Genomic DNA, 22,421 nt, shown 5'->3' with positions numbered 1-22,421 from the left:
GTCATCACAGCATCCAAAACATGAGAAAAGTTCGTATATACCGACGCAGCACAGAATACTCTTCAAGCACTCACAGCATCCGGAACAATTGCAACACCCACAGCATTCATCATGGTGATGGTGATGGTCACAGTGGCCGTGATGACAGTCATGGCAGTGGTCTGGCATTCTGGATGATGTTCTGGATACACAATAACCAAAGGGCAGGCAGAAGTATGGTATAATACCGCTTCACGCTTGACAAGCTGCAATGTTAGTGCGTCAGCTCGCCAGAATTGGTCAATTGTGTTATGTTCTCACCTTTAATAGCCATGGGAGAACCTTATCTACGGTATCGTAGATTAGACGTAAAATATTGAACTTGAGTATCTTATCGAAGATACATTTTCCGCATTAAGGATCGAATATATTAAGTTATTTTTAAACCTCGTATTCATCATCCAATTATGGTGCTCAAATTAAAGCTCGAACGTTATTCAACGTTATTCTAGGGCCAAAGTAACGGTTTTCAACTTGTTTGGATCTGTTGATTTTTGGAAATATCAAGCAGCACCGGGACCGTTAAGTACCTGAATGGGTGACCGCTTTGGTTATGATTTTTGAATGAGCACGTGAACTCTCTTGACTCATTGAGAGACGTTCTTGTATGGATAGCTTTTAGGAGGAAACAGGTGAATAGAGCCCCTGTTCAATAAACATTTACGCCTGTAGTAACCTCACCGAGTTACACATCACCCACTATTCTTATGGTGACAGGGACCCTTTTTTGTTGCTGGTAACATTTTTGTTATCGTGGCTAAGGGTGTTAGTCTCTCCAACTACCAGCTGATAGTCCACAAGGCCTAGGTTTTGCCAAGTTGAGTCACTACATGTAGAAGAAGAAAACCCTCCTGCCTAGAAGTGCTGTTCTCCTTCATTTCCCCTTCATTCAACAATAACCAATTTGTTTAAACCCCGATAATTGATTTTATGTTAAGACTACAAAATGTCGATATTTTCACAATTTTTCAAAGCTCATATTGATTGACATCATTTTGAATCTTGAAAAAGCCTGAGATTGTATTCAAAAAACATCGTCGGTTTTTCAATAAGGAATTGGAGATAATTAAATTATCCTGATCGTCGATTACATAATGGGAAATACCAGTGATCAGATAAGACTTTTTTTATTGCTCATCAAGGCCTAATCTCCCATTGACAAATTCAGTAAAGTTCAATAAAATGGGAAAACTGGCGATAAACGTTTTCTATGAATACCTACTTGAAAATAATTCATACGTTTTTTCAAAATTGAGTGGGTACAATGTATTTATCGAGAATAAGTTATTTTTGGACAGATATATCGTACAACTGTAGCAATAATCAAAAACTTTCACATTTGTCTCTCTCCTTTTCCATTTACCAATATTCTACATCATTTACTATTCGTTTCTTATTATTTTTCAGCGATGATTCTGCCAAAACTGGACCGAAGGACGAACTGGAAGGAGCTGAGAGCGCCTATATAGGATATCCCTACTACCCCTACTACCCTTATGTATATAAATACCCAGTAATTGTATACGGCAAATAATTCAGTTGTTTAATGTTTCACACTTATACGTTTAATTTTTGTTGAACTACATGTTTTGCCCCAGAATAAATGTTATTGGCAGATATTATATTGACCATTGTTCAATTTGATTTCCATAACAAAGTTTGAACAAAGAATATGTTAAATGGGACTTGCATTTCAAGTGCAATCTTTAGAGAGCTGTATCTAAGAACTAAGCAGGGGTAGCATTTTCGAAACCTTTCGTTACTCCCTTCATATTTTCGATGAAATATACTGAAAAGAAATGGGAAACATTGGAACAAAATAGTGAGGGTTATTAATGTTCAGATACCTATATGTATATTGCTCACATACACATATCGAACTATGCAGCTATTTTCGTGTTTTGATTCGTAAACGTTGAAATTTCTATTCTGAAGATTTGCTCAAAAGGGTCACATAGGAGTAAGCAGCCTTGATGATCTAAAAAAGCAATTATCAATAGATATAAATCTGAAGAAATAGCTGTAGAATATACCAGAATCAACATCTCATTCGACATAGCGTACAGAGGTCCAATGTGCAGGCACAGGGGATGTTTCATTTGCCTCATCATCATGATATAGCTTCTCCTAATGTTCACTTTCTGTTCGTACCATCTACTCTCGTAGATAGACATTGAGAGGCCAGAACTCTGGAAAATTTACAAAGAATTCGATTCTAGAACAAGGGGTTTATTTGATTCGGCCTAAAAACTATAATAATGCTATTTGAAGAACTGAAAACATGGCTGGTTCAAGAAAAAGGAACATGACCCTACTCTTTAATAAATATTTATTTATTGGGGGTGGATTGTATGAAGTTAGGGGTGCTGTTTGAAACGCTCAACTGCATTCTACACTTCGTAGAGGATGCATGACAAAATCTTGAATTTTACCCTAATAGATTTCTAGAAATACTGCCAATGAAACCTATGGATTTTGCCTGACAGTATATAAGGTCCTTTCGTCTGCATAAAAAATGTATCAGTTTTCTACACTCGATTTGATTCAAACCAGTGTAGAGGAAGTGTAGTTTATATACACATAGTCAAAAGGAGATGTAGATAAACTACACCTCCTCTACAATGGTGTAAATTCAATCAGCAAACGAATACTAAAATCGAATGTAGAAAAATGCTACACTTTTTATGCAAACGAAAGGACCTATTATGTTTGATAAAAGGATATTCTGACATAGGTTAAAACTCGTAGTGGTTATATTTACTTACCTCGAAAATGATTTCATATGCGCTCGTGTAGTTAAAATGTAATCCTAAGTAATTGAAGCATAGATAATTGACGTGGAACAATACAGCAGAATATTCTGAATGCTGAAAAAATTAATTTTATTACATGCAATAACTCTACGAGGATCCTACCTTAATCTCCGACAATATTTTGCTGACAGTGGCTCCTATTTGCAGGGAATAAAAAGCGAAATCGAATAAAGTGGCGTATTTTAGGAAACCATCTAGGGACTTAACATATCTGCAAAAAAGATAAACGATCAATTCGGACGTTTGAGTGCCCATTTCTGACACCTCATATGGTCCTATGTTGGGTCATTTGTGAGAAAGCACCCTGTATTTTCTCGAATAGTTATCTGAGGTCTGAGTATTAACTAACCTTATCAGTTTTTGGTGAGTTAGTATATTCCGTTTGAGCGACTGTTCTATACAACTTTCCTTTGATTGGCATATTGAATAATCCACATTTTCTTCGAAATTTTTTAGGGAATGCCTCAACGCCTGTATCTGGGCAACAGTGAATGTCACATACGTGAAAAATATGGACTGTGTGGCTATGGAATAAAGTATAACGAAGATAACACCCAGAGTCTGTGCGAACATCCCAATATAAAACCACCCTCCACTCATATAAGGCAGGGTGAACACTATAGGTTGCCTTTTCACTGACTTTGAAGACAAAGTACCGTTCAAATTACGTTCAATTTCCTTCCAATTGGTCTCGGTTTGAATGAGTAAGGCGTTACAAAACATAACGAAAGCGCTGGTTATCATCAACGTGTAAATTATCGACAATTTGACATTGATCCTCTTATTTCTCCTCAGGATTCTCAAATTTTCCTGGATCCCCGAATCGGCCATCCTTTCTTCTATCTCCAGGGATTCTTTGAGCAGGTTCCTTGCAGCTTCAGATTCGAACACCCATACTTTTAACAGAAGAGTTATGTACTGTATTTCATAGCTCAAGGTTTCGCTGAACAGAGTTTTATCGATGAAAAAAGCATAAGGTACTGTTATTGGGCCGCACAATAGAAGTGCACCAATCAGCTCCAGCCTCATGAATAATCTGTAGGTTTTGTAGGCATGTTGAAGGAATGGACTTTTCAGTTTTAAAGGCCACATACCGCAGAGGATCATCGAAATTTGGGAATATCTGAAGAAATTGATCTTGTTCGAAGATCTGAAAAACAAGGAAAAAATTGTTTTTACCTCCATACACTCTTATTTTTTTGCGAGAAGTTCCAGAAACAGAATTTGATATCATATTTCCCATCATGATACTACAAGTTGAGTTTAATGAACGCCACTTCATAAAAATAGTTGGGAAAAAGAGTCCTGATCTTCAGTTAGTTTTTTAATCATAAAAGCGTTTTGGAAACCTTAAACTGTTCCCAAACTCATCGACCTCTGTTCCTCTGAACAATAGGGCGTCAAACTTCAAACTTCAACAATCCACTTGAGGTGTTCCTCGGTCCACTGACATCATCAGCACACCTACTCTGTTCTCCCTATCCAAACTGGGATGCTGTACCCACCTACACGTGCTCTTGAACCACGAACATGCAGTCACCATCTTAAGGTGGGCTTATGCAGAGTTACTAAGAACTAATACCTAAGAAAGGATTACCAATCGATCTCATTGGCAGATGGCATGCAAGTGTTTGCCATCTGCACACGAGATTGGCCTCTTTATTAGATATTAGTTCTTAGTACCTCTGCATAAACTCACCATTACAGCCTGATTAGAAATTAGAACTTTTGTAACACTCATATATGAGCCTGGATGTCGGATATGTACGATTTCTCCTAGCATTTATGATAAGAAGGCAATCTAGAACAGTGGTTATATCTCGGTTTCTGTTAAACTGAATAATTGTATCACCTATCCTCGAAAATTGATGCCTAAAATATTTTTTTTGGAGGAAACTTACTCATTAAAAATTATTGAAACATTTTTTACCAGTGGTTCGCTCTCTCAATCAGTATCTGACTGAAGACTCTGTGTAAACAAGAATATGGAAGAGTGGAAAAATATAAAAGAGTATAAAATTAAACGGAATATTTCGATTATACTACTAACCTTCTCAAATCAGGCATTTTTCAATCAATTCTGTGAAAGATTAAGTATCAAATCAACCTTTCCAATATACCGAGATTGATGTGAAGATTTATATCGGAGTATTTTCGAATTGGTCTGCTGAATGATGCATTGAATAATTACAACTTTGGTTGGCAGACACGAAGAATAAATTTGCCATCACGAAAAACCTGGCCTATTGAGTTATTCAGAGGCTTTGCATGAGTAATTATTGCAGTTATAATTACTGGTGAATGTGACTCGATGTTTTATTAATTCCAAATTTTCGTTTCACAGTACATGTGACTCAAATCACACGCTCATTTTTTCCGTATATTGGAGTAAGGCTGAGAATTATATAGATTGATTCATTTTCGAAATATGCAAGAAAAATTGGGTTTAGCCTAAGTGTAAATCGATTCAGGTAGTTCATCCTGAGATGGTACATTTATTTCAATGGAAGTATAGAACTGTTGGTGCTTGATGCTACAATGAATGTTATTGACAATATTATTCCATCGTTTCAAGTTGCTGTTGAGTCAAATTTCTTATTTCTGGATGATAATACTCCTCTCCATCGAAATGTGTCGATGAAGTTCTGCAATTTCATGATATTCCTTGCCTTCTCGGCAACAGGACCTCAGTCCCATTGACCACGCTTGGGATCAGCTACAAAGAGCTTTGGATTCTCATCAACCACCTCCACATACGCTTTTACCACAACTCTGGAGAACTATTGATCAAATCTACTTTAACGAACTGATCGAAAGTATGCATAGGCGTTCTCAGGTTGTATTTGATGCTTGAGGAGGTCATATACTTCATACTCTTTACTTAGCATTCAATTTTTTGAATGACATGGGCAAAAGAATGAGGCAGATTAGTGAGTTGAATTTCCCATATTTAAAAATTGGCGAAAAAATTCAAACACTCTTCCTTAACTTTTGTGGGGCAGTATATGTCAGACGAGATTTTGGAGAGCTTCCGAAGCTTTATCAGATCTTGGCCAACTCTGTGGTTGCTCTACAACGCAACAACGAAGATGAGTCATGGTAATTTGTAATAGAATCAACCGGCCGGCAAAATAACAATATAATTTCAACCTATGGAACAAATCTTGAGATAGACCTCTTAGCACTTCGAGGTCAAGACCAATGTTACCGGTTCTTCTAAGCCGAAGACATTCTCTCGCCAATAAAAGGACGATTTTTTCATTGTTACCTGAAGTAGGATAGCAGAAGGAAGTAGGTACAAGATAAGTGAAGCTTGCAGCTAATGACTAAATAATGTCAGTATTATTCAAGTCCCTGAGAATAGCAGTCGCTATTTCAGCGATCGATTTATACGTTAGAAACGCAGTGACCGCAACAGAGAACAGTATGGCTTCAAAAATACCAGCTTTCACGATGAATAACGGCAGAGATATGCCTTCTATCGGATATGGTACTTGGCAGGTGAGAAGAATGCCGTTTTTCGTTTTTTTCGAATTAGAAAAATCATTGTGAAAATTCGATACATTCATTAAATATGTACATTCATGATTTATAGGTCATATACAGGGGGAGTCTTTGACTTATACAAACTTTTCAACAGGAGATTCCTTAGGTCAGAAGAAACATTTTTTCCGTTCACTATTTTATCAAATTCGGCTTGGTTGAAAATATACAGATTATTGAATGTCCTTAAAAAATTCAATTTTCAGTTTTTACATCTCACGAACAATTTGATCGAATTGAGTAATATGGAATATGGTTTTTTGTTGATGTGATTAACCTTCTACTAACACAAAATTCCATCTGAATCATTCAGTTTTCTGAATTACGATCATTTCATACTATGAAAAGACCAGAAACTCAAAGAACCCAACTCTTAGCTGAGTAGAAAGCTCGCTAATGAAATCTGACCATTTTAGAAGAGTTGGTATTTTTATGGTACGTAATGGTCATAACGAGAAAACTGGGTGGTATCTTGTGTTCAAAAAAGATTTATCAAATAATGGAAAAGCAATATTCCGAAATTCATTTCATTCGATGAAACCGTTTGTGAGATTGAACTGAAAATAACATTTTTTCACGGTTTTTCAACAACATGTATCTTTTAAACTGAGCTGATTCGGAAAAAATGGTAAATAAAAAAATTGTTCCTTCTGACCTCAAGAATCTACTGTTGAAATATTTATATGAGTCTGTAGAATGATGCTTCAATGATTGAAAGAAAAATTTTGGTCAATTTTCCTCATAGAAAATCCAATTATTGTTTCTTTCCAAAAAGTTATATAATCATTCACGATCCCAGTTGCAAGAACTACAAATCCATCTTCCTATTCGCTAAGGGGATCAATTCTAATTCTTCATAATTTTTCATGCTTTCTCCCCTTATATGTAACTATCATTTACGGTCACCGGGAAATCGAATTTCATAAAAATCTGTAATAAAATAATGCATAGAACTGACCTTCATACAGAGGAAAATATTGTCTGCAATTGTCTCGAATCAGATTGCTGAATTACATAACGATGATAATTTGAATAATTGCGATTTAACCTTGAAAAAAATACCTGCAATCGACACTTGTGAGTTGTTCAGGATTGATCGTTAGAACAACAATTTTTTGTACGATTCAAACAATCCTATACTATTGATATTCGATTTCTCTGCATCCTGATGTGCATTCGATAAAAGCGCAGACTTCCTATTTAAACTTGAAAAGAGAGCATCTAATGATGGGCAAGGTTATTAAGTTGCACCTGAATGATTAAGCGTCCAACAATTCTATTCTTTCATAATATAGCACTGATTTTAAACTCTTCTCACTTCAAAATGAATTGTGGGGTAAAATACTGAAAGCATAAAAGAACAGATATTCCAAATAAATCTATTCATTTAGCGTAGATGTTAAGATTCTCAGTTTCAGGGAAAAAACCTTTTAAATCGAGCCTAGCATGAATTGAGGTATAAAAGATGACCCATCATTCACTCTCTACATCTCAAAGTTCCTCACCTTACCTTTTTTTATAGGCAAAGGATGACGAACTGGAGAAAGCAGTAGAAGCTGCTTTAGAAGCAGGATATAGACATATCGATACAGCTTATGTTTACGAGAACGAGAAGGTTATAGGAAAAGTGCTGAAACGATGGTTTGACGAAGGAAAGGTCAAAAGTGAGTACAAACGTTTGGCCATCTTGTATCACGATACACGTACTGACTAGCAGAATGTGAAAAACTATATTGCTCATAGAACACAATAGAAATATGAATTAAAATAAATATAAATATAAGAAAAATCCTATGAATTATTTTTGTAGGAGAAGATATCTTTTTGGTGACCAAGCTTCCACCTGGTGGTGTTAGACCTGAGGGCGTTTCCAAGTACCTGAATAAATCTCTGGCTAATTTACAAGTAGATTACGTCGATTTGTATCTGGTTCATGTACCGTTTTCATTCAAAGATATTGAAGGTAACTTACACCCAACAAAACCCGATGGCACCATAGATATGGATACATCAACCGATCATGTTGCTATTTGGAAGGTGAGTAATTACATACAAACATTTTTCGAGTTAAAATCATTTTTATGATGGAATATCAAGATGTTTTTCCATGAATATTACAAGCTCATGGTAACTAAAACTTCCTTTTCTGTAATATTGTTCTTTTATCTGAAACTTTTATTGGATTTAACACCTCATTTCATCATTGTGTCAATTTGAAGGAGATGGAAAAACAGATGGACAGCGGAAAAACGAAAGCAATTGGACTCTCCAACTTCAACAAAACGCAAATAGAAAGAGTGCTGAAAAATTGCAGAATAAGGCCCAGCGCTTTACAGATCGAACTGCATGCCTACCTTCAACAGAACGAATTGGTCGATTTCTGTAAACAGAACAATATTATAGTGACAGCATACTCTCCCTTAGGCTCCCCTGGGCTAGCAGCTTTTGTTGCCAATTTCGGACAGAAGTAAGTGTGCATTTGGACCATTATTCGGATCGTGATCGCTAAGAAACTCTTGGTTAACATGCAGACACTTGATTCAATAGTTAATTTCATTACCATTAGCATTTATTTATCCTTACGCCACTGATTCAAGAAAGGCCACGGTTTTAGGCCCAAAACAACCACAGTTTCATACTCTGAAGTCTTGCAAAATTTTGGTGAATTACACTGCGCAAAAAAATTAACGCACATTAATGTGCGTTAATTTTTTCTCAATAATAATTATTTTTATCAAAATTATGCATGCATATGTTATCCACTTTCAACGGTTTTCTTCAATACAGATATTTTTTTCCCAGCATGAATGAAAAAAGATGATATTATCAGATTTTGAATGTATTGGCTCCATTCTAAAATCAGTTGTTCTCGATCAATTCTAGTGATCAATAGTTTTTCTTTCGTTTGATTTTCTACACTCGATTGCTGTGCAACGCGAAACACGCAATTTGACCCAAGAGGAATGTGCCCATGCGGTAGTTTTGCGAGAAGAAGGGTGGACATACACAAGAATTGCAGAAAGGTTTGGAGTTTCCTATACAAGTATGTCCAGAATGTTGCAGCGATTCAGGGAGACAGCTATGAATGTCCGAAGACCAGGACAGGCTAGACCACTGGTAACAACTGCCATTCAAAAACGTTACTTGAGAGTTTCTTCGTTGAGACAACGGTTTGCAACCGCTCGCCTCCTTCAAATTCAGCTTGAGAAAACTCATGAGGTGCAAATTAGCACTCAGACAATAAGAAATCGCCTCAGAGAATATTATTTAAGGCCGCCCATCGAAGGGCGCGTTTGGATTTTGCGAGAGAGCATATCCATTGGGAAGAGGCCGATTGGGAAAGAGTTCTCTTCACAGATGAGTCTAGATTCTGCCTCTACCATTGCGATCGACGTTCCCTTGTATACAGACGTCCACTTGAAAGATATGCTCAGTGCAATTTCCTGAATACTACTGGTTTCGGGGGAGGATCGATTATGGTATGGGGTGGAATATCTTTGACTGCTCGCACAGACCTAGTGGTCGTTGATAATGGAGCTATGAATGCTGATAAGTATATAAGGAATATTCTTGAAGAGCATGTAGTGCCGTTTGCCCCATACATTGGTGAAAATTTCATTTTTATGGACGATAATCCAAGACCCCATCGAGAGCGCATCGTTCAGGAGTACCTTGAAGAGGGTGAAGTCTCTCGAATGGAAAGGCCAGCAAGAAGTCTCAATCCGATTGAGCAGGTTTGGGACAATCTCAATAGAAGGCTGAGAAGTTCAGAAAATCATCCAGCTACTCTTAATGACTTAGGAATCCAACTCGGAGAAATCTGAGAAGCATTAGATCAGTATTTTGAAAGTTGTTCATTTCTCTTCTTTCACATAAGATTCGGTGAAATCCTGAATTTTTCTTCCATTTAATGTGTCTTGTTTCGTTCAAAACCTTCCCGAGAGAACATAAAAAATAAGTTATAAAGTCAATGTAGAGTTAACTTTCATTAAAATTGAGATTTTCAGAATGTGCGTTAATTTTTTTGCGCAGTGTATATGATGATTATATGAAGTAGATGTGCAAATATACCGCTTCACACAAGTTCAGAAATGAGTTTAACAGTTTAAGGTGAATTTTTATTTTTTATTTGTAGTACCTAGAATATCAGTTCTTGAAGTTTTGTGAACTATACAGACCTCCATTGATCCTTCCAATTCACGTGCTTATTGGCCAATTCCAATCGAAATCACATATGGTTTTATTTTAGTGGAATCCTCCTTGAAAGTTGTCGAGAAGTTTTGTGGAGCCCTATTATTTTACGAATGAACTTTTAATCATAGCAAAATACCTTAATTTAAACGATCCTAATTTTTATGTTTGGTTAACAGAATAAGGATAATGTACGCACTATAATTACAGGATAGACCTGCCCGATATACTGGGAAACCCTACCATCAAAGCCATCGCAAAGAAGCATTCTAAAACCGAAGCGCAAGTGGTTCTCCGTTTCGACATTCAAAGAGGAATAGTACCCATCCCTAAAAGTACAAATCCAGCAAGGCTAAGACAAAATCTCGACGTTTTCGATTTCGAGCTAGACGAACAGGACATTAAGGAACTCAAAGGTTTGGATGCCGGCGTTAGGATATTGAATTTCCAACTTTTCAAAGGGTGAGCATCAACATGCTTTCTTTATCATAATACAGGCGTTGATTTCAATAATTTTCACGGTTTTGGAAGAAGGTTCAAATTTTATGTTTTTCTTTCAGGATACAGCATCATCCTGAATATCCTTTCAAGTCAGAAATCAAGGAGTAGATTCATTAGGAATTCGTCCGTGAAATACGGATTATTATCAAGAACTTTTGAGTTTTACCTAGTGTTGTACAAGAATGAAATAAACATTTTTAATTGTAGAATGTGTTTTATTGATCGAAAGTTTATCAAAGACATTCTCAGATGATTGTCGATTGAGCGTCATTTACAACATGCTTTTATGTAATATTAAGCAGTCTGCTTTTCCTTATCAAGAATTCTTCCTCTGTTCCCATTTTTTGTGGGCATACACCAAGGAAAAACTAAAAAACAGTCATCCTGGATGTAGGTATCTGGCTCGGGAATTTGTACTGGCATTGATTGATTGATTGATTCAAATGGCAGTTGTTTTTCAGTATGGCATCTAATCAATTCTGTATTACTTAAGAAACATTCATGCTTGTTGTGCATTAATAGTTGAAAGTCTGTAATAACCAGTTACATTCTCTCATCCTCATCTATGATACATTTTCTCGTTCATCGCGTATATAGATTTCTCGATTTTGTAATAATCGTATTGGGAGGCCAACAATAATTGAGTAATTCGCCAAACTTCATGCAGCTATCTGGATACTTTCACATTCCCTTTCCTTCACACGAGGAAGGGCGTATCGAAGTTTTTTCCAAAACCAAGGATCTCCCCACTTGATATACGTATTCGTCGATACGTATAACTTCAATTCTTCGTCCAATTCATCAGTGTTGACATCTCCTTTCATGAGCAAGATCACCCTGTTCCTCTTCTCCTTCATGGCCTCCAGATGGGCCATCCTGAACTCCATTTTGCCCCAGATGCTCTCCACAAAATTCGGCGAGAGTACTATCAAGGTTCTCTTTGAACTAGCTACAGAGTTGGCGATGTTTTCTGTTATGAAACTACCAGGAGTCCAGTCTCTGTAATGGAGGCATAATTTGTAATTGAACGGGTTGTCTTCCATTAAAGGAACCAAGTGGTTCTCAACGAAATCTGCATCTTTATGTGAGAAGCTCAAGAAGACATCGAATTTCTTGTGTTTATCTAGGTCTTCCTCCTCCAAAAATCCGACACAAAGGTTTTTGGCGTAGAGCCAAACTTTTATCTCTTGCTGGTATTTATAATAAAATACTGCAGATGTGAGGAATGCTATTAGTGGAAGAATGAAGATGGCGATCTTCGCTATCAAGAAAAGGTTGGTATCAGTGCAGATATCTTTCTTGGCCACAGAATAGATGGTTGTTTGAGAAGAAGCGCAGCGTATATTCTCAGCGTCAATCTAAAATTGGAGAAATAGAAAAAAGATGTAATCTCATTGTACTAAAAGAAATAAACAATATCTAATTTATTTTACAATAATTATGAATTCAAATGAAAAGACAAGATTTCTAGAACTTCAGCTTACCTTCTTGATATTTCCAACTACAAAATTATTCATGTGATAGTTGTCACAATCACACAACCATGAATTATTTCCCATTGTCACGTTTTTGACGTCATCCGAACTCAACGCATTCAAAATTGATTTGGTCAATACGGTCAAATTGTTGTGGCTTATGTCAATCACCTGAAAAATACTTAGGTTGAAAGATACCCTTAAATACAGAATTTGAAATCTACTCACCTCAATTTTCGATGGAATCCAAGACACATTTCTCATATGATTCTTGGACAAAAACAGGCTAGTCACATTTTCATAACCCTCCAGCTCCGAGAATTCTGTCAATAAATTGTCTTCCAAATGAACCTCAAGCTTCTGATACATCATATCATCGGTGACATTCAATACCGGAGCCATTGTCATCTTGGAGGAGGAACAATTCACTATTAATGTCTTGTCAAAGGGTCGCCAATGACAGGTGCAATTTGGTGAATCCGTGCAAGGAAAATCTTCATTCTCCAACAGTAACTCGCAGGTTAAGTCCTTGGGAGAAACCTCAATGAATCTCCTGGTTTTCATGTTTGGTGGGTCGAAACATTTCAGCTGCTCAATATCCTGGAAAATTCTTGATTCTGTTTTTATCAAATCGGCCAAATGCTCTGCGTGACAATCGCAGTTCAGGGGATTTCCCGATATCAGTAAATGAATATGTTCAAGCTCTGTTGGAGTTTCCTCAATCTCGTAGTCAGGGTCGATCATTTCGTTTTTGGGGAAGTGACTGATGTTATTGTTCTGCAGGTTGATTTTTATGTATTTGAACGCGTCGTTCCAAGTATGAATATGTTCCAACTGAAAAATAAAATGAAAATTGTGTTTTTTTCTTTAGAGAGCTATCTATGAGACAGAATTTGATGAGCTGATGAATTATTTTGCAGAAAATGCTGTAAGAGCTTGAAGAAAGAAATGTGTTTATTGCCCAATGTTTTTTTTTTGGTTATAATGTCTCCTACATTGAATTTTATGAGACAAAATTGAAACATTTATTAGCCTCTGCTTAGTTATCTGATATAGAATTCAAATTCTTAATTCCCAAAAAACTCTACCCATTAAATTATGTTTTTGGGTTTCAGTTTTTACAATAATCTCAAACGCTAGTAAGGTGCATTAGACAGTTTTTTCACCAGTCCGAAATATTCCTGTCACTATAAAAAAAAAAACTTAAATACCGCAATTCTATTATATAAACTTCAGATTTCACTTAAATAGAAAGGGTGAGCCTTTGACTTTTACAATAACAGTAGTCTTAAGGTCAGAAGAAACACTTTTTTCTTTACCATTTTTTTCCGATTCGGCCCTGATAAACAGATATAGTCATTTTAAGTTTTAATGTGCTATGCCATCTCTAGAGAAACAAAATTCCCTTCAGAATAACGAGCTAAGTCTATGACACTACACATCCGTGGATCTTTAGAACAGACTTACATTGAGCCAAAGTACCCAATTTTGCGAATATTTTTTATTTTTGAACATCAAATTACTGGAAAACGGTGCATTATACGAGAAAATGTGAAGAATACTTTTAGTTTACAAACCGTTCATACATTCATTAGATAGCGTCCAACTTAGTTTCAGAGTTGTGTTCTTTGAATTTCTGATATTTTTATGGTACGTAATTGCCATAATGAGAAAACTGGCAGACGTGGATGACATCTTGTGTTCGCAAAAGATTCATCAAATAAATGAAAAAATATATTCCGAAATTCATTCCATTCAATGAAACCGTTTGTGATATAGAGCTGAAAATATATGGTATTTCAACAGCCTGCATCTTTTAAACCGAGCTGATTCGAAAAAAATGATAAAGAAAAAAGTGTTCTTTTTGACCTCAAGATTCAACTGTTGAAATATTTCTACGAGTCAAAGACACACCTTGTATATATCGATTCTTCCGAACCGAATATTAGGTATAAATAGTTAAGTACTTACATCCAAAATTTCTATGTTGTTCCCTTCGAGATTCAAGTATTCTAAGAAGCTTAAAAGAACAGGAAGGTCATCAGGTATATCCTTCATAAGATTGTAACTCAAATCCAAAACTTTGAGATTTTTGCATTTAGAAAACGGACTGTCTGTGTATAACATTCCGGGTACGGCCTCATACTTATACCTGTTGTGAGATAAACGTATTTCTTCCAAGAATTCGTTGGTTTCGAAAGCAGCTTCCTCAATAACCCCTATTTCATTATGACTCAATCCTAACTCCCTCAGTTTGCCTAAGCCCCAAAAGTCTTTAGAGCCTATTGACGGTATTTCGTTATAATTCAGCTCGAGTTTTTGCAAATTTGGCAAGTTTCGAAAAACACCTTCCAACGTTTTCAACTTGTTATCATTGAGGTCTACGTACATCAAATTTTTCAACCCATCCAATAACTTTTCCGGAATATTAGTTATATAGTTTGATTGCAAGGATATTTCTGAGATGTTACTCGAGCCAGAGAAAATATTTTCCGGAATGGAAATCAGGCCTGAATTACGTATGTGAATAATGGAAAGATGTGAAAAATTAGCAAACAAATAATTGTCCAACGAGAGTCCATCATTATTGTCAAGGATTATTTGACGTACAAACTGAAGAGGTCTTAAAACTTGACTTCGGATGAACTTGATGTTGTTATTCCCCAAATTCAAAACTCTTAAGCTCTCCAAACTCCTAAAAGCTTGGTCGTCTATTTTTTCAATCGAGTTCAAATCAATCTGTAGCTCCAGCAAATTTGGGAGCTTTTTAAATATTTCTCCATCTAGTGAAATAATGTCGATTTTTTTCAAATTCAAAACTTCTAGTTTATTTTGGTTGTTGACTAGTTTGAGGACCGAATTGTAGCCCAAGTTGCGTAACTCCAAATAAGTGAGTTTCGGGGCATTTATAGATCCAGAGGATTCAATTTGTAAATCCACAGCATCCAAAGTTGAGCTCTGTAATCTGGGAAAAAGTGCTTCGAATAAAAAACCAACGAAATCTTTACTGAATATCGAATCGTGGAAATTCAAAATCTCTGTATTGGTGATTTTCAAAGTGTTGGCGGTTACAGAAGAAACTATACAGTTCTCTATGGTAAGCCTTTCGGTTGAATTAAAATTTTTCGGGAGAAAATTCTCTGGACGTTGTTTGTCTCGGCAGGACATAATGGTGTCACGATTTTTCTCCACACGGATCTCAATTTCAGTTTTTTTTCCCTTGGGACATTGATATAGAATAGGCCCATAATCTTCGCAGAAGCAATCGGTATCCATACATCTTAATGCTGATTCACAAACCATTGCACAAATGATATAAGTCAGTAGTACAATAGTATAACAGGAAGCCATCTGGAAAAATATCAAATGGAAAAAACACTTATAATTATCAAAACAAATATTGAATAAATTAACAGTTTTACTGCCTGAACCAGATTCCTCTTCATTCTCCTATTATTTGATGTGTGTAAAATTGAAATTATTCGGTGAAAATATTCTAGAGTTTAGGAAGGTTACAGAAAGAAAGATATTTAAGAAAATAATTCTGTAAAACCAAAATATGAAATTTAAAATGCTTTCGCGTGTAACATTTCGCATAATTTTTTTATTTCTGAATTATTTTGTTGATTTTACGATCTATAAATCTCAAAATGTATGTTTTAGGCTAATATGTACCTAATGAACAATACCTAAATACCTATACAGTGAAAAACATATGAAAAATAATGTACTGCTTCCAAAATTAAACATACCTTCAAGAACTTAATTTTTGATATGATAAAAGACACAATATTTAGTTATTTCCTCATTTTATTCCACATAAACAAAACTCAAAACTGGAGATGTATCGAAACTAAACCAACACCGCTTGACTAATCTTCACCAACTGAGTGGTTAGAAGCTATGCCTGCTTCAAGATTACAAAACCTACCCTTTGCTTTGCATATCTTCTTGAAATGACCCCTAGAGAATTAAAAGGTAGTTATTTTATGGAATCCTTTGTCAGGTAAACATTTAACTGATTCTAAGGATCAACGGATTATATGGGACTATTGAATTTTATGGTTACTTATCTGTGAGTGGGTGGGGGTATTTATTATTCGATAAAAAGTATGAAATAACCCAAATTTTATAATGGGGGGGCTCTGTGTATAATCTTTTCACATATCTTTGCATATGATTATCCATTTGTTTCCTCTAAATGACATATAATTTTGGAAAAATTACTGTTATTTAATTTAATTACCAACCAACTATTGATTCAGTAGCTTCGAAATAACATATTCCCGAAAAATCCTTGAATATCCATAAAAGCCTCTATTGGATAATCTACTATGCCAAGTAAATATAAATACGTAATCAAGGAAAAATATAATTTTATTCACCAACCCAATTTCTAAGCTACTCATCATTTGCCCGAAATGAAAGAATTTTGGATCAAATTTGAACTACCGTTCCTCATATTGAGTATCTTATGTGGAAAACAATCAATTGCTCTCGAAATTCCAAATTTTATCCTCAATAATGGTAGAAGAATACCATCTATTGGATTTGGAACTTGGATGGTGAGTTTTCAATACATATTTTGAAATTTTTGAGCTCTGCACTGATTATAAATTTATAAGAAATTTTTATAAATCCTCAATAGTATTGAGTTATCTATGAATACTCAATATCGAATATGAAAAGCTTTGATTTATTTTGTTAGGTTTATAGTCAAGAGTCAAATATTTTTTTTATTGAAGACAAATTAATATTATTTCAAATGGAATATAACATCAGGTATATTCTTCAAATCTTCTTCAAATGATTACTTATTCGAGCAAAATGTGTGGAAAGTTATATTATAGTTATTTATTCTCATATTCTCAATTTCTTTCAGGCAAAAGATCAAGATTTGGAAATAGCTCTTGATGAGGCCCTAGAGGCCGGTTATAGATATATTGATACAGCCTATCTCTACGAAAACGAGAAAGTAATTGGAAAAGTTTTAAAACGTTGGATTGCAGAGAAAAAACTGAAAAGTAAATACCAACTTTTGCTCTCAAAACGTCCATTTCTGTTTGAAAAAATTTCAATCTACTTACGGCCGGTTTCATAATCAAACCTAAAGTCGCTTTAATTTTAAAGCTTCCTTTAACCCTACTAAAAATGCCATTAAGGGAAGCTTTAAGCTTAAAGTGACTTTAAATTTTATTATGAAACTGGACGTTATTATTTTAGGGGAGGATCTTTTTATATTATCCAAGCTGCCACCTAGCGGTAATCGACCAGAAGGAGTTTCGAAATATTTGAAAAAATCATTGGAAAACCTCCAACTTGACTACCTCGACATGTACCTGATTCATGTTCCATTTGCTTTCAAGGAAGATGGCAATAATTTGTACCCTTTAGCACCTGACAATCGCAGTATAGATATGGATTCTACTACGGATTTAAGGGCTATTTGGCAGGTTTGGAAGTTTTTATCGGTTCTGTCTCACAGGGTGATTCAAAACTCCTGGCCAAAATTATGGAGCGTATACAGACAGATACTCTTATGGTCTGCTTGAATCCTTTGGATAATGTTGTATTTTTTGTAAATTTTTTGTAAATTCGAAAGTATACGCACTGGAAATTAACCATGAACAAGCTATATCACATTTTTTACAGTGAATGAAGTTTTGAATCACCTTGTTGTGTTCGAATCTACAAAATACTTATATCAGTTCCAGTTCAATCAAACAACTGCACTAAATTCACTGAAATATGTAGATATTTTAAATTGAATTATGTTGAGTTTTGAAATGTCAAAGAACTGACTGTACTTGACTCCTTTATTATTGTAATATTGCGAAAGAAACGAAATAGCAGATTACGTAAATTTTCAAGAATTTATTCATGTAGGTAAGGAGTTCATGTATGTAGAGAGCCACGTGCTATGAAACAATCATTTTTACGTATAAAAATTTCGATTTAAGGAAATGGAACAACAAGTTAATGCTGGTTTGACTAAATCCATCGGATTATCGAATTTTAACGTAACACAAATAGAAAGGGTTTTGAAGAACAGCTGGATTAAACCTAGTGCACTTCAAATCGAACTGAATCTATATTTACAACAAAAAAAACTTGTCGAATTCTGTAAAGAGAATAATATACTCGTTATTGCATATTCTCCTTTGGGTTCCCCAGGACTTCGCAAATTTTATGAACAGTTCAAAGAGAAGTGAGTATGATGAGAAATTTTCAGATTTCACAAGTGAATTTATGATAATCTTTTAGCATGAATCAAGAAGAATAAATAACAATGTTATTGCTATTGATTTTATTTAAAATTTCAGAATTGACCTACCAGATCTTTTAGGGGATCGCACTGTCAAAGCGATTGCTGACAAATATTCTAAGAAAACTTCTCAAATTATACTACGTTTCTATATCCAGAGTGGTATAGTTCCAATTCCAAAAAGCATCAACCCCTCTAGGATCAGAATGAACCTGGATATTTTTGACTTTCAGCTAGATGATCAAGATATGGGAGAACTCAAATCCTTAGATAAGAACAGAAGAATACTGCACTTCTCTGATTTATTCAAAGGGTAGGTCGTCTTTGTCAAAAAAACAGATTTTAAAACTCGATATTTATAATTTCAATCTTTTTCAGCATACAAAACCATCCTGAGTATCCCTTCAAGGAACAATGAGTAGATTGTATTCGAAGTTGTTCATTCTGAATATAATATAATAGATACTTTGAACCCCAGCTTTTTTTATTGAGTTCTCCCTACTTTGTACTATTTACAACCCGAAATATGGCGTGAAATTTGCATGAATTCGATTCCCTTCAAATTTTTCGGACTGGCACAAGTAAGGTCCTTAAAGACAAATAAAATTCCCCAATCTGGAGATCTTTCCATAACGTTGTTAACGAAATCCAAGAACTTTTTAGCGCTACAATCGCAATTCAAAGGATTTTTCGCTAGAAAAATATACGAAGCATGTTCATTTTTGTCTGGATCTTCTGGTTCTTCCGGAAGAAAACTCATATCGAAGATGAATCTGGTTATTTTATTGTCTTCCAAGTTGATCATAATCCCTTTATATGCCGTTTTCCACACAGATGTCAGCTAGAAAATATAGTCAGTTATGTCAAATTACAAAAAATGATGATTGTAGGACAATTTATGGTATATCATAACTGAAACTATAATAATTCAACAAATATAATTATGATTGTGGACAAGTTGAAGGAATATATGAAGAGAAATCAGAATATTGGTACTCACATTTAAAGTTTTCATTTTATTTCCTTGTAGATCGAGAGACTTCAAGCTGTTGGGTGTATCCAACAGTTCCTGTGGGATAGTTTCTATTCGATTAGAGCTCAAATCCAATATTTCAAGCTGTGGACAATCCGCAAAAGAGTCCTTCGATCCTGATTTTCCATCATACTTGTATTCATTGTATGATAGATAAATTTCACGCAGATATTCTTTCCTATAAAAACAACGGTTTCCTATGTAGTTTATCTTATTGAACCTCGCATCAAGATATTCCAATTTTACTAGAGGTTCGAAAAGTCCTGCCTCCAAACGTTGTAACTTATTGTTACTTAAATCTAACTTCTTCAATCCTGATAAGGAATTGAATGCGGAACTGTGAATTGAGAGTAATTCATTATCCGTCAATATAAGCGTTTCTAAATTTGTTAGACCATCAAATAGATAATTAGGTAGAGAGGAAATTGAATTTTTTTGTAGATCTATCCTCGATATTTTTGGCGACCCACTGAATATATTTCCTGGGAGTTTTTTCAGATTGCAAGATCGCATCGTTACTTTCCTGAGTTCAGGAAAATTGGAGAACAAATAATCGTCTAGTTCTAGTCCTTCATTGTTATCCAAATTGATTTCTCTCAAGGATTTCAATGGTTTCAGGATATCCCTGTGGAGTAAACAGATATTATTGTGGCTGAGATCAAGTGTGGACAACTTGATCAAGTCCCTAAAAATCGGTTTTTCCAAAAATTCAATATGATTCTGCATTAGGAAGAGATGGGTTAGATCGGAAAGTCCTTTGAATGTATCTGAGTGTAGGTATACCAGATCGTTATCAGACAAATCCAATGATACCAATTTCACCAAATTTTCGAAAGTATTTTCCTTCAGAAGCTTTATATGGTTGGACCTCAAATTGAGTATATTCAAATTCGACTGATCTTGAAACAATCTTATACCGTAGTTTATATCCACTTCCGTAAGTTCTAGAGTGTGGAGATTTGTGCCGCTGAAATTTCCCAAATCCAGATCCTCCTCGAAATTGACGGATGAAAGGATTAATTTCTCGATATGATGTGTGGTGAAGTTGCTTACAACTTCAACGAAACCAGCCGTGATGTTGCAGTTTTGAAGTTTAAGGTTCTCGATATTTTCGAAATCTATATTTAGTGCAGCTTCGAATGTTAACGGACAATCGTATATTCTAATTTCTTCGGCGTATAGTTTCAAATTTGGTAGGTACTTATCCATATCATCCACGTTCAGACAGCTCCATCTGATTTTTTGGTTTGTTTGTTTTTGGACCACCAATTTTCTATGCCAGTCGGAACTTGGGCAATGGTATTCTAGTCCACCTTCGTCTTGAAAACACTCACAGTTTATGTTTTCACATTTTTCCATTGTTGTGGAAATCGTTGGAATTAGCACATATAAAAACAGCATCAATCCACGAATAAAAAACATCTAAAAAATTATAATAATTCCAATAATGAATTCTAACATAAAATGTTAAAAAGGAATTGAACAAACCTTTAAAATTTACCATAAACATTCAAAAACAAACATAACAGAATGAAAATTTAAAATCCAATGTAGTTGGACCCAACTGTTGACTAATAATACAGTATAACTCATGTGTGTACCTCATGAAGAAACGTCATTGATAATAATGAAAATATAATAAAAAAACAGTCATATGAAAATCGGGAATTTTCAGTTGCATTTAATTATTATGAACAAGTTACGATGGAAGCTGTGAAATTTAAATCTGAGGACTACTGAAAAATGAATTGAAAAACATTGTTCGATCTTTGCTTTATGAATGGTGAGTCTTTGACCTGTACAAATATTTGAACAGTAGATTCTTGACGTCAAAAGGAACACTTTTTTCTCGTATCATATTTTCCGAATCAGCAATCAGCTAGGTTTAAAAAATATACAGGCTGTTGAAAAACCATAAAAAAAATTATTTTTAGTTCTCACAAACGGTTTTATCGAATGAATCTTTTTCGAACACAAGATATCACCCACGTCTTCCAGTTTTCTCATTATGACCATTACGTACCAAAACAATACCAAAAATTCAAAAACCCAACTCTTGAAACTAGGTTCTACACTATATAATAAATATTCGACCATTTAGTAAAATAAAAGTATTTTTTCATATTTTCTCGTATAATGCGCCATTTTCGAGTAATTTGATGTTCAATAATAAAAAATATCTGTGAAATTTGAAAAATTTGACCGAATGCAACAATGTTTGAAAGATCCACAGATGTGTAGTGTCACAGATTCAGCTAGTTATTCTGAACGTAATTTTGTTTTTCCAGAGGTGGCACAGCTCATTATGAAATCTTAAAATGACTATATCTTTTTATCAGGGCCGTATCGGAAAAATGGTTTGAGAAAAAAGTGTTTCTTTTGACCTCAAGAATCTACTGTTAGAATATCTGTACGAGTCAAAGACTCACCCTGTAAATATCACTTTTCATTGATAGAAAATATTCTGGAATAGGAGATCAAAATTTGAGGACGTTCAGAGCACTTGAAAGTATGATGAAAACCTCAAAAAAAAAATTTCTCTAAAGTGGCCCCCAAGAAAG

General features: G+C 35.0%; 4 protein-coding genes across 4 annotated transcripts; 2 read left to right on the top strand and 2 right to left on the bottom strand.

The window, feature by feature from the left end:
- Positions 1–1,451: 1,451 nt before the first annotated feature.
- Positions 1,452–7,546, bottom strand: LOC123307818. The gene is made up of 6 exons (XM_044890263.1): positions 7,354–7,546; positions 3,202–4,002; positions 2,955–3,063; positions 2,805–2,906; positions 2,073–2,228; positions 1,452–2,017 (listed from the first exon to the last, which is right to left on the bottom strand). Exons 2-6 carry the CDS (start codon positions 3,957–3,959, stop codon positions 1,964–1,966), a joined length of 1,179 nt encoding a protein of 392 aa, XP_044746198.1. The 5' UTR covers positions 3,960–4,002; positions 7,354–7,546; the 3' UTR covers positions 1,452–1,963.
- On the top strand, positions 6,080–11,293 carry LOC123307820 (1,5-anhydro-D-fructose reductase). Its single transcript, XM_044890267.1, has 6 exons — positions 6,080–6,353; positions 7,918–8,059; positions 8,206–8,432; positions 8,615–8,862; positions 10,797–11,048; positions 11,147–11,293. The coding sequence occupies exons 1-6, from the start codon at positions 6,186–6,188 to the stop codon at positions 11,193–11,195; spliced, it is 1,086 nt and encodes a 361-aa protein (XP_044746202.1). The 5' UTR covers positions 6,080–6,185; the 3' UTR covers positions 11,196–11,293.
- LOC123307173 (toll-like receptor 6) lies at positions 11,282–21,566 on the bottom strand. Its single transcript, XM_044889390.1, has 8 exons — positions 21,349–21,566; positions 19,828–21,282; positions 19,337–19,668; positions 17,902–17,920; positions 14,534–15,913; positions 12,791–13,396; positions 12,572–12,733; positions 11,282–12,445 (listed from the first exon to the last, which is right to left on the bottom strand). Exons 2-8 carry the CDS (start codon positions 21,280–21,282, stop codon positions 11,747–11,749), a joined length of 4,653 nt encoding a protein of 1,550 aa, XP_044745325.1. The 5' UTR covers positions 21,349–21,566; the 3' UTR covers positions 11,282–11,746.
- LOC123307821 (aldo-keto reductase family 1 member B1-like) lies at positions 16,706–19,299 on the top strand. The gene is made up of 7 exons (XM_044890268.1): positions 16,706–16,903; positions 16,964–17,127; positions 17,445–17,586; positions 17,786–18,015; positions 18,523–18,770; positions 18,886–19,140; positions 19,206–19,299. Exons 1-7 carry the CDS (start codon positions 16,897–16,899, stop codon positions 19,243–19,245), a joined length of 1,086 nt encoding a protein of 361 aa, XP_044746203.1. The 5' UTR covers positions 16,706–16,896; the 3' UTR covers positions 19,246–19,299.
- Positions 21,567–22,421: the final 855 nt, after the last annotated feature.

The sequence above is a fragment of the Coccinella septempunctata genome, chromosome 2 (genome assembly GCF_907165205.1).
Source record: "Coccinella septempunctata chromosome 2, icCocSept1.1, whole genome shotgun sequence".
NCBI classification, from domain to species: Eukaryota; Metazoa; Arthropoda; class Insecta; order Coleoptera; family Coccinellidae; genus Coccinella; species Coccinella septempunctata.
This window is presented reverse-complemented; position numbering and strand designations above follow the sequence as displayed.

What these genes read in the sequence shown, in the direction of transcription:
- LOC123307818 (XM_044890263.1), bottom strand. Translation starts at nt 3,959, where the DNA reads ATGATCCTCTGCGGTATGTGGCCTTTAAAACTGAAAAGTCCATTCCTT. An exon ending in AAATATTGTCGGAGATTAAG is followed by an intron (nt 2,907 to 2,954) that starts GTAGGATCCTCG and finishes TAATTTTTTCAG; the next exon opens with CATTCAGAATATTCTGCTGT. An exon ending in CGAATGAGATGTTGATTCTG is followed by an intron (nt 2,018 to 2,072) that starts GTATATTCTACA and finishes TTGCTTTTTTAG; the next exon opens with ATCATCAAGGCTGCTTACTC.
- LOC123307820 (XM_044890267.1), top strand. Translation starts at nt 6,186, where the DNA reads ATGTCAGTATTATTCAAGTCCCTGAGAATAGCAGTCGCTATTTCAGCG. An exon ending in TCGGATATGGTACTTGGCAG is followed by an intron (nt 6,354 to 7,917) that starts GTGAGAAGAATG and finishes CTTTTTTTATAG; the next exon opens with GCAAAGGATGACGAACTGGA. An exon ending in TGACGAAGGAAAGGTCAAAA is followed by an intron (nt 8,060 to 8,205) that starts GTGAGTACAAAC and finishes TTATTTTTGTAG; the next exon opens with GAGAAGATATCTTTTTGGTG.
- LOC123307821 (XM_044890268.1), top strand. An exon ending in TTGGATTTGGAACTTGGATG is followed by an intron (nt 17,128 to 17,444) that starts GTGAGTTTTCAA and finishes AATTTCTTTCAG; the next exon opens with GCAAAAGATCAAGATTTGGA. An exon ending in TTCTCTGATTTATTCAAAGG is followed by an intron (nt 19,141 to 19,205) that starts GTAGGTCGTCTT and finishes AATCTTTTTCAG; the next exon opens with CATACAAAACCATCCTGAGT.
- LOC123307173 (XM_044889390.1), bottom strand. Translation starts at nt 21,282, where the DNA reads ATGTTTTTTATTCGTGGATTGATGCTGTTTTTATATGTGCTAATTCCA. An exon ending in GGATTCCATCGAAAATTGAG is followed by an intron (nt 12,734 to 12,790) that starts GTGAGTAGATTT and finishes AGTATTTTTCAG; the next exon opens with GTGATTGACATAAGCCACAA. An exon ending in TAGTTGGAAATATCAAGAAG is followed by an intron (nt 12,446 to 12,571) that starts GTAAGCTGAAGT and finishes CTCCAATTTTAG; the next exon opens with ATTGACGCTGAGAATATACG.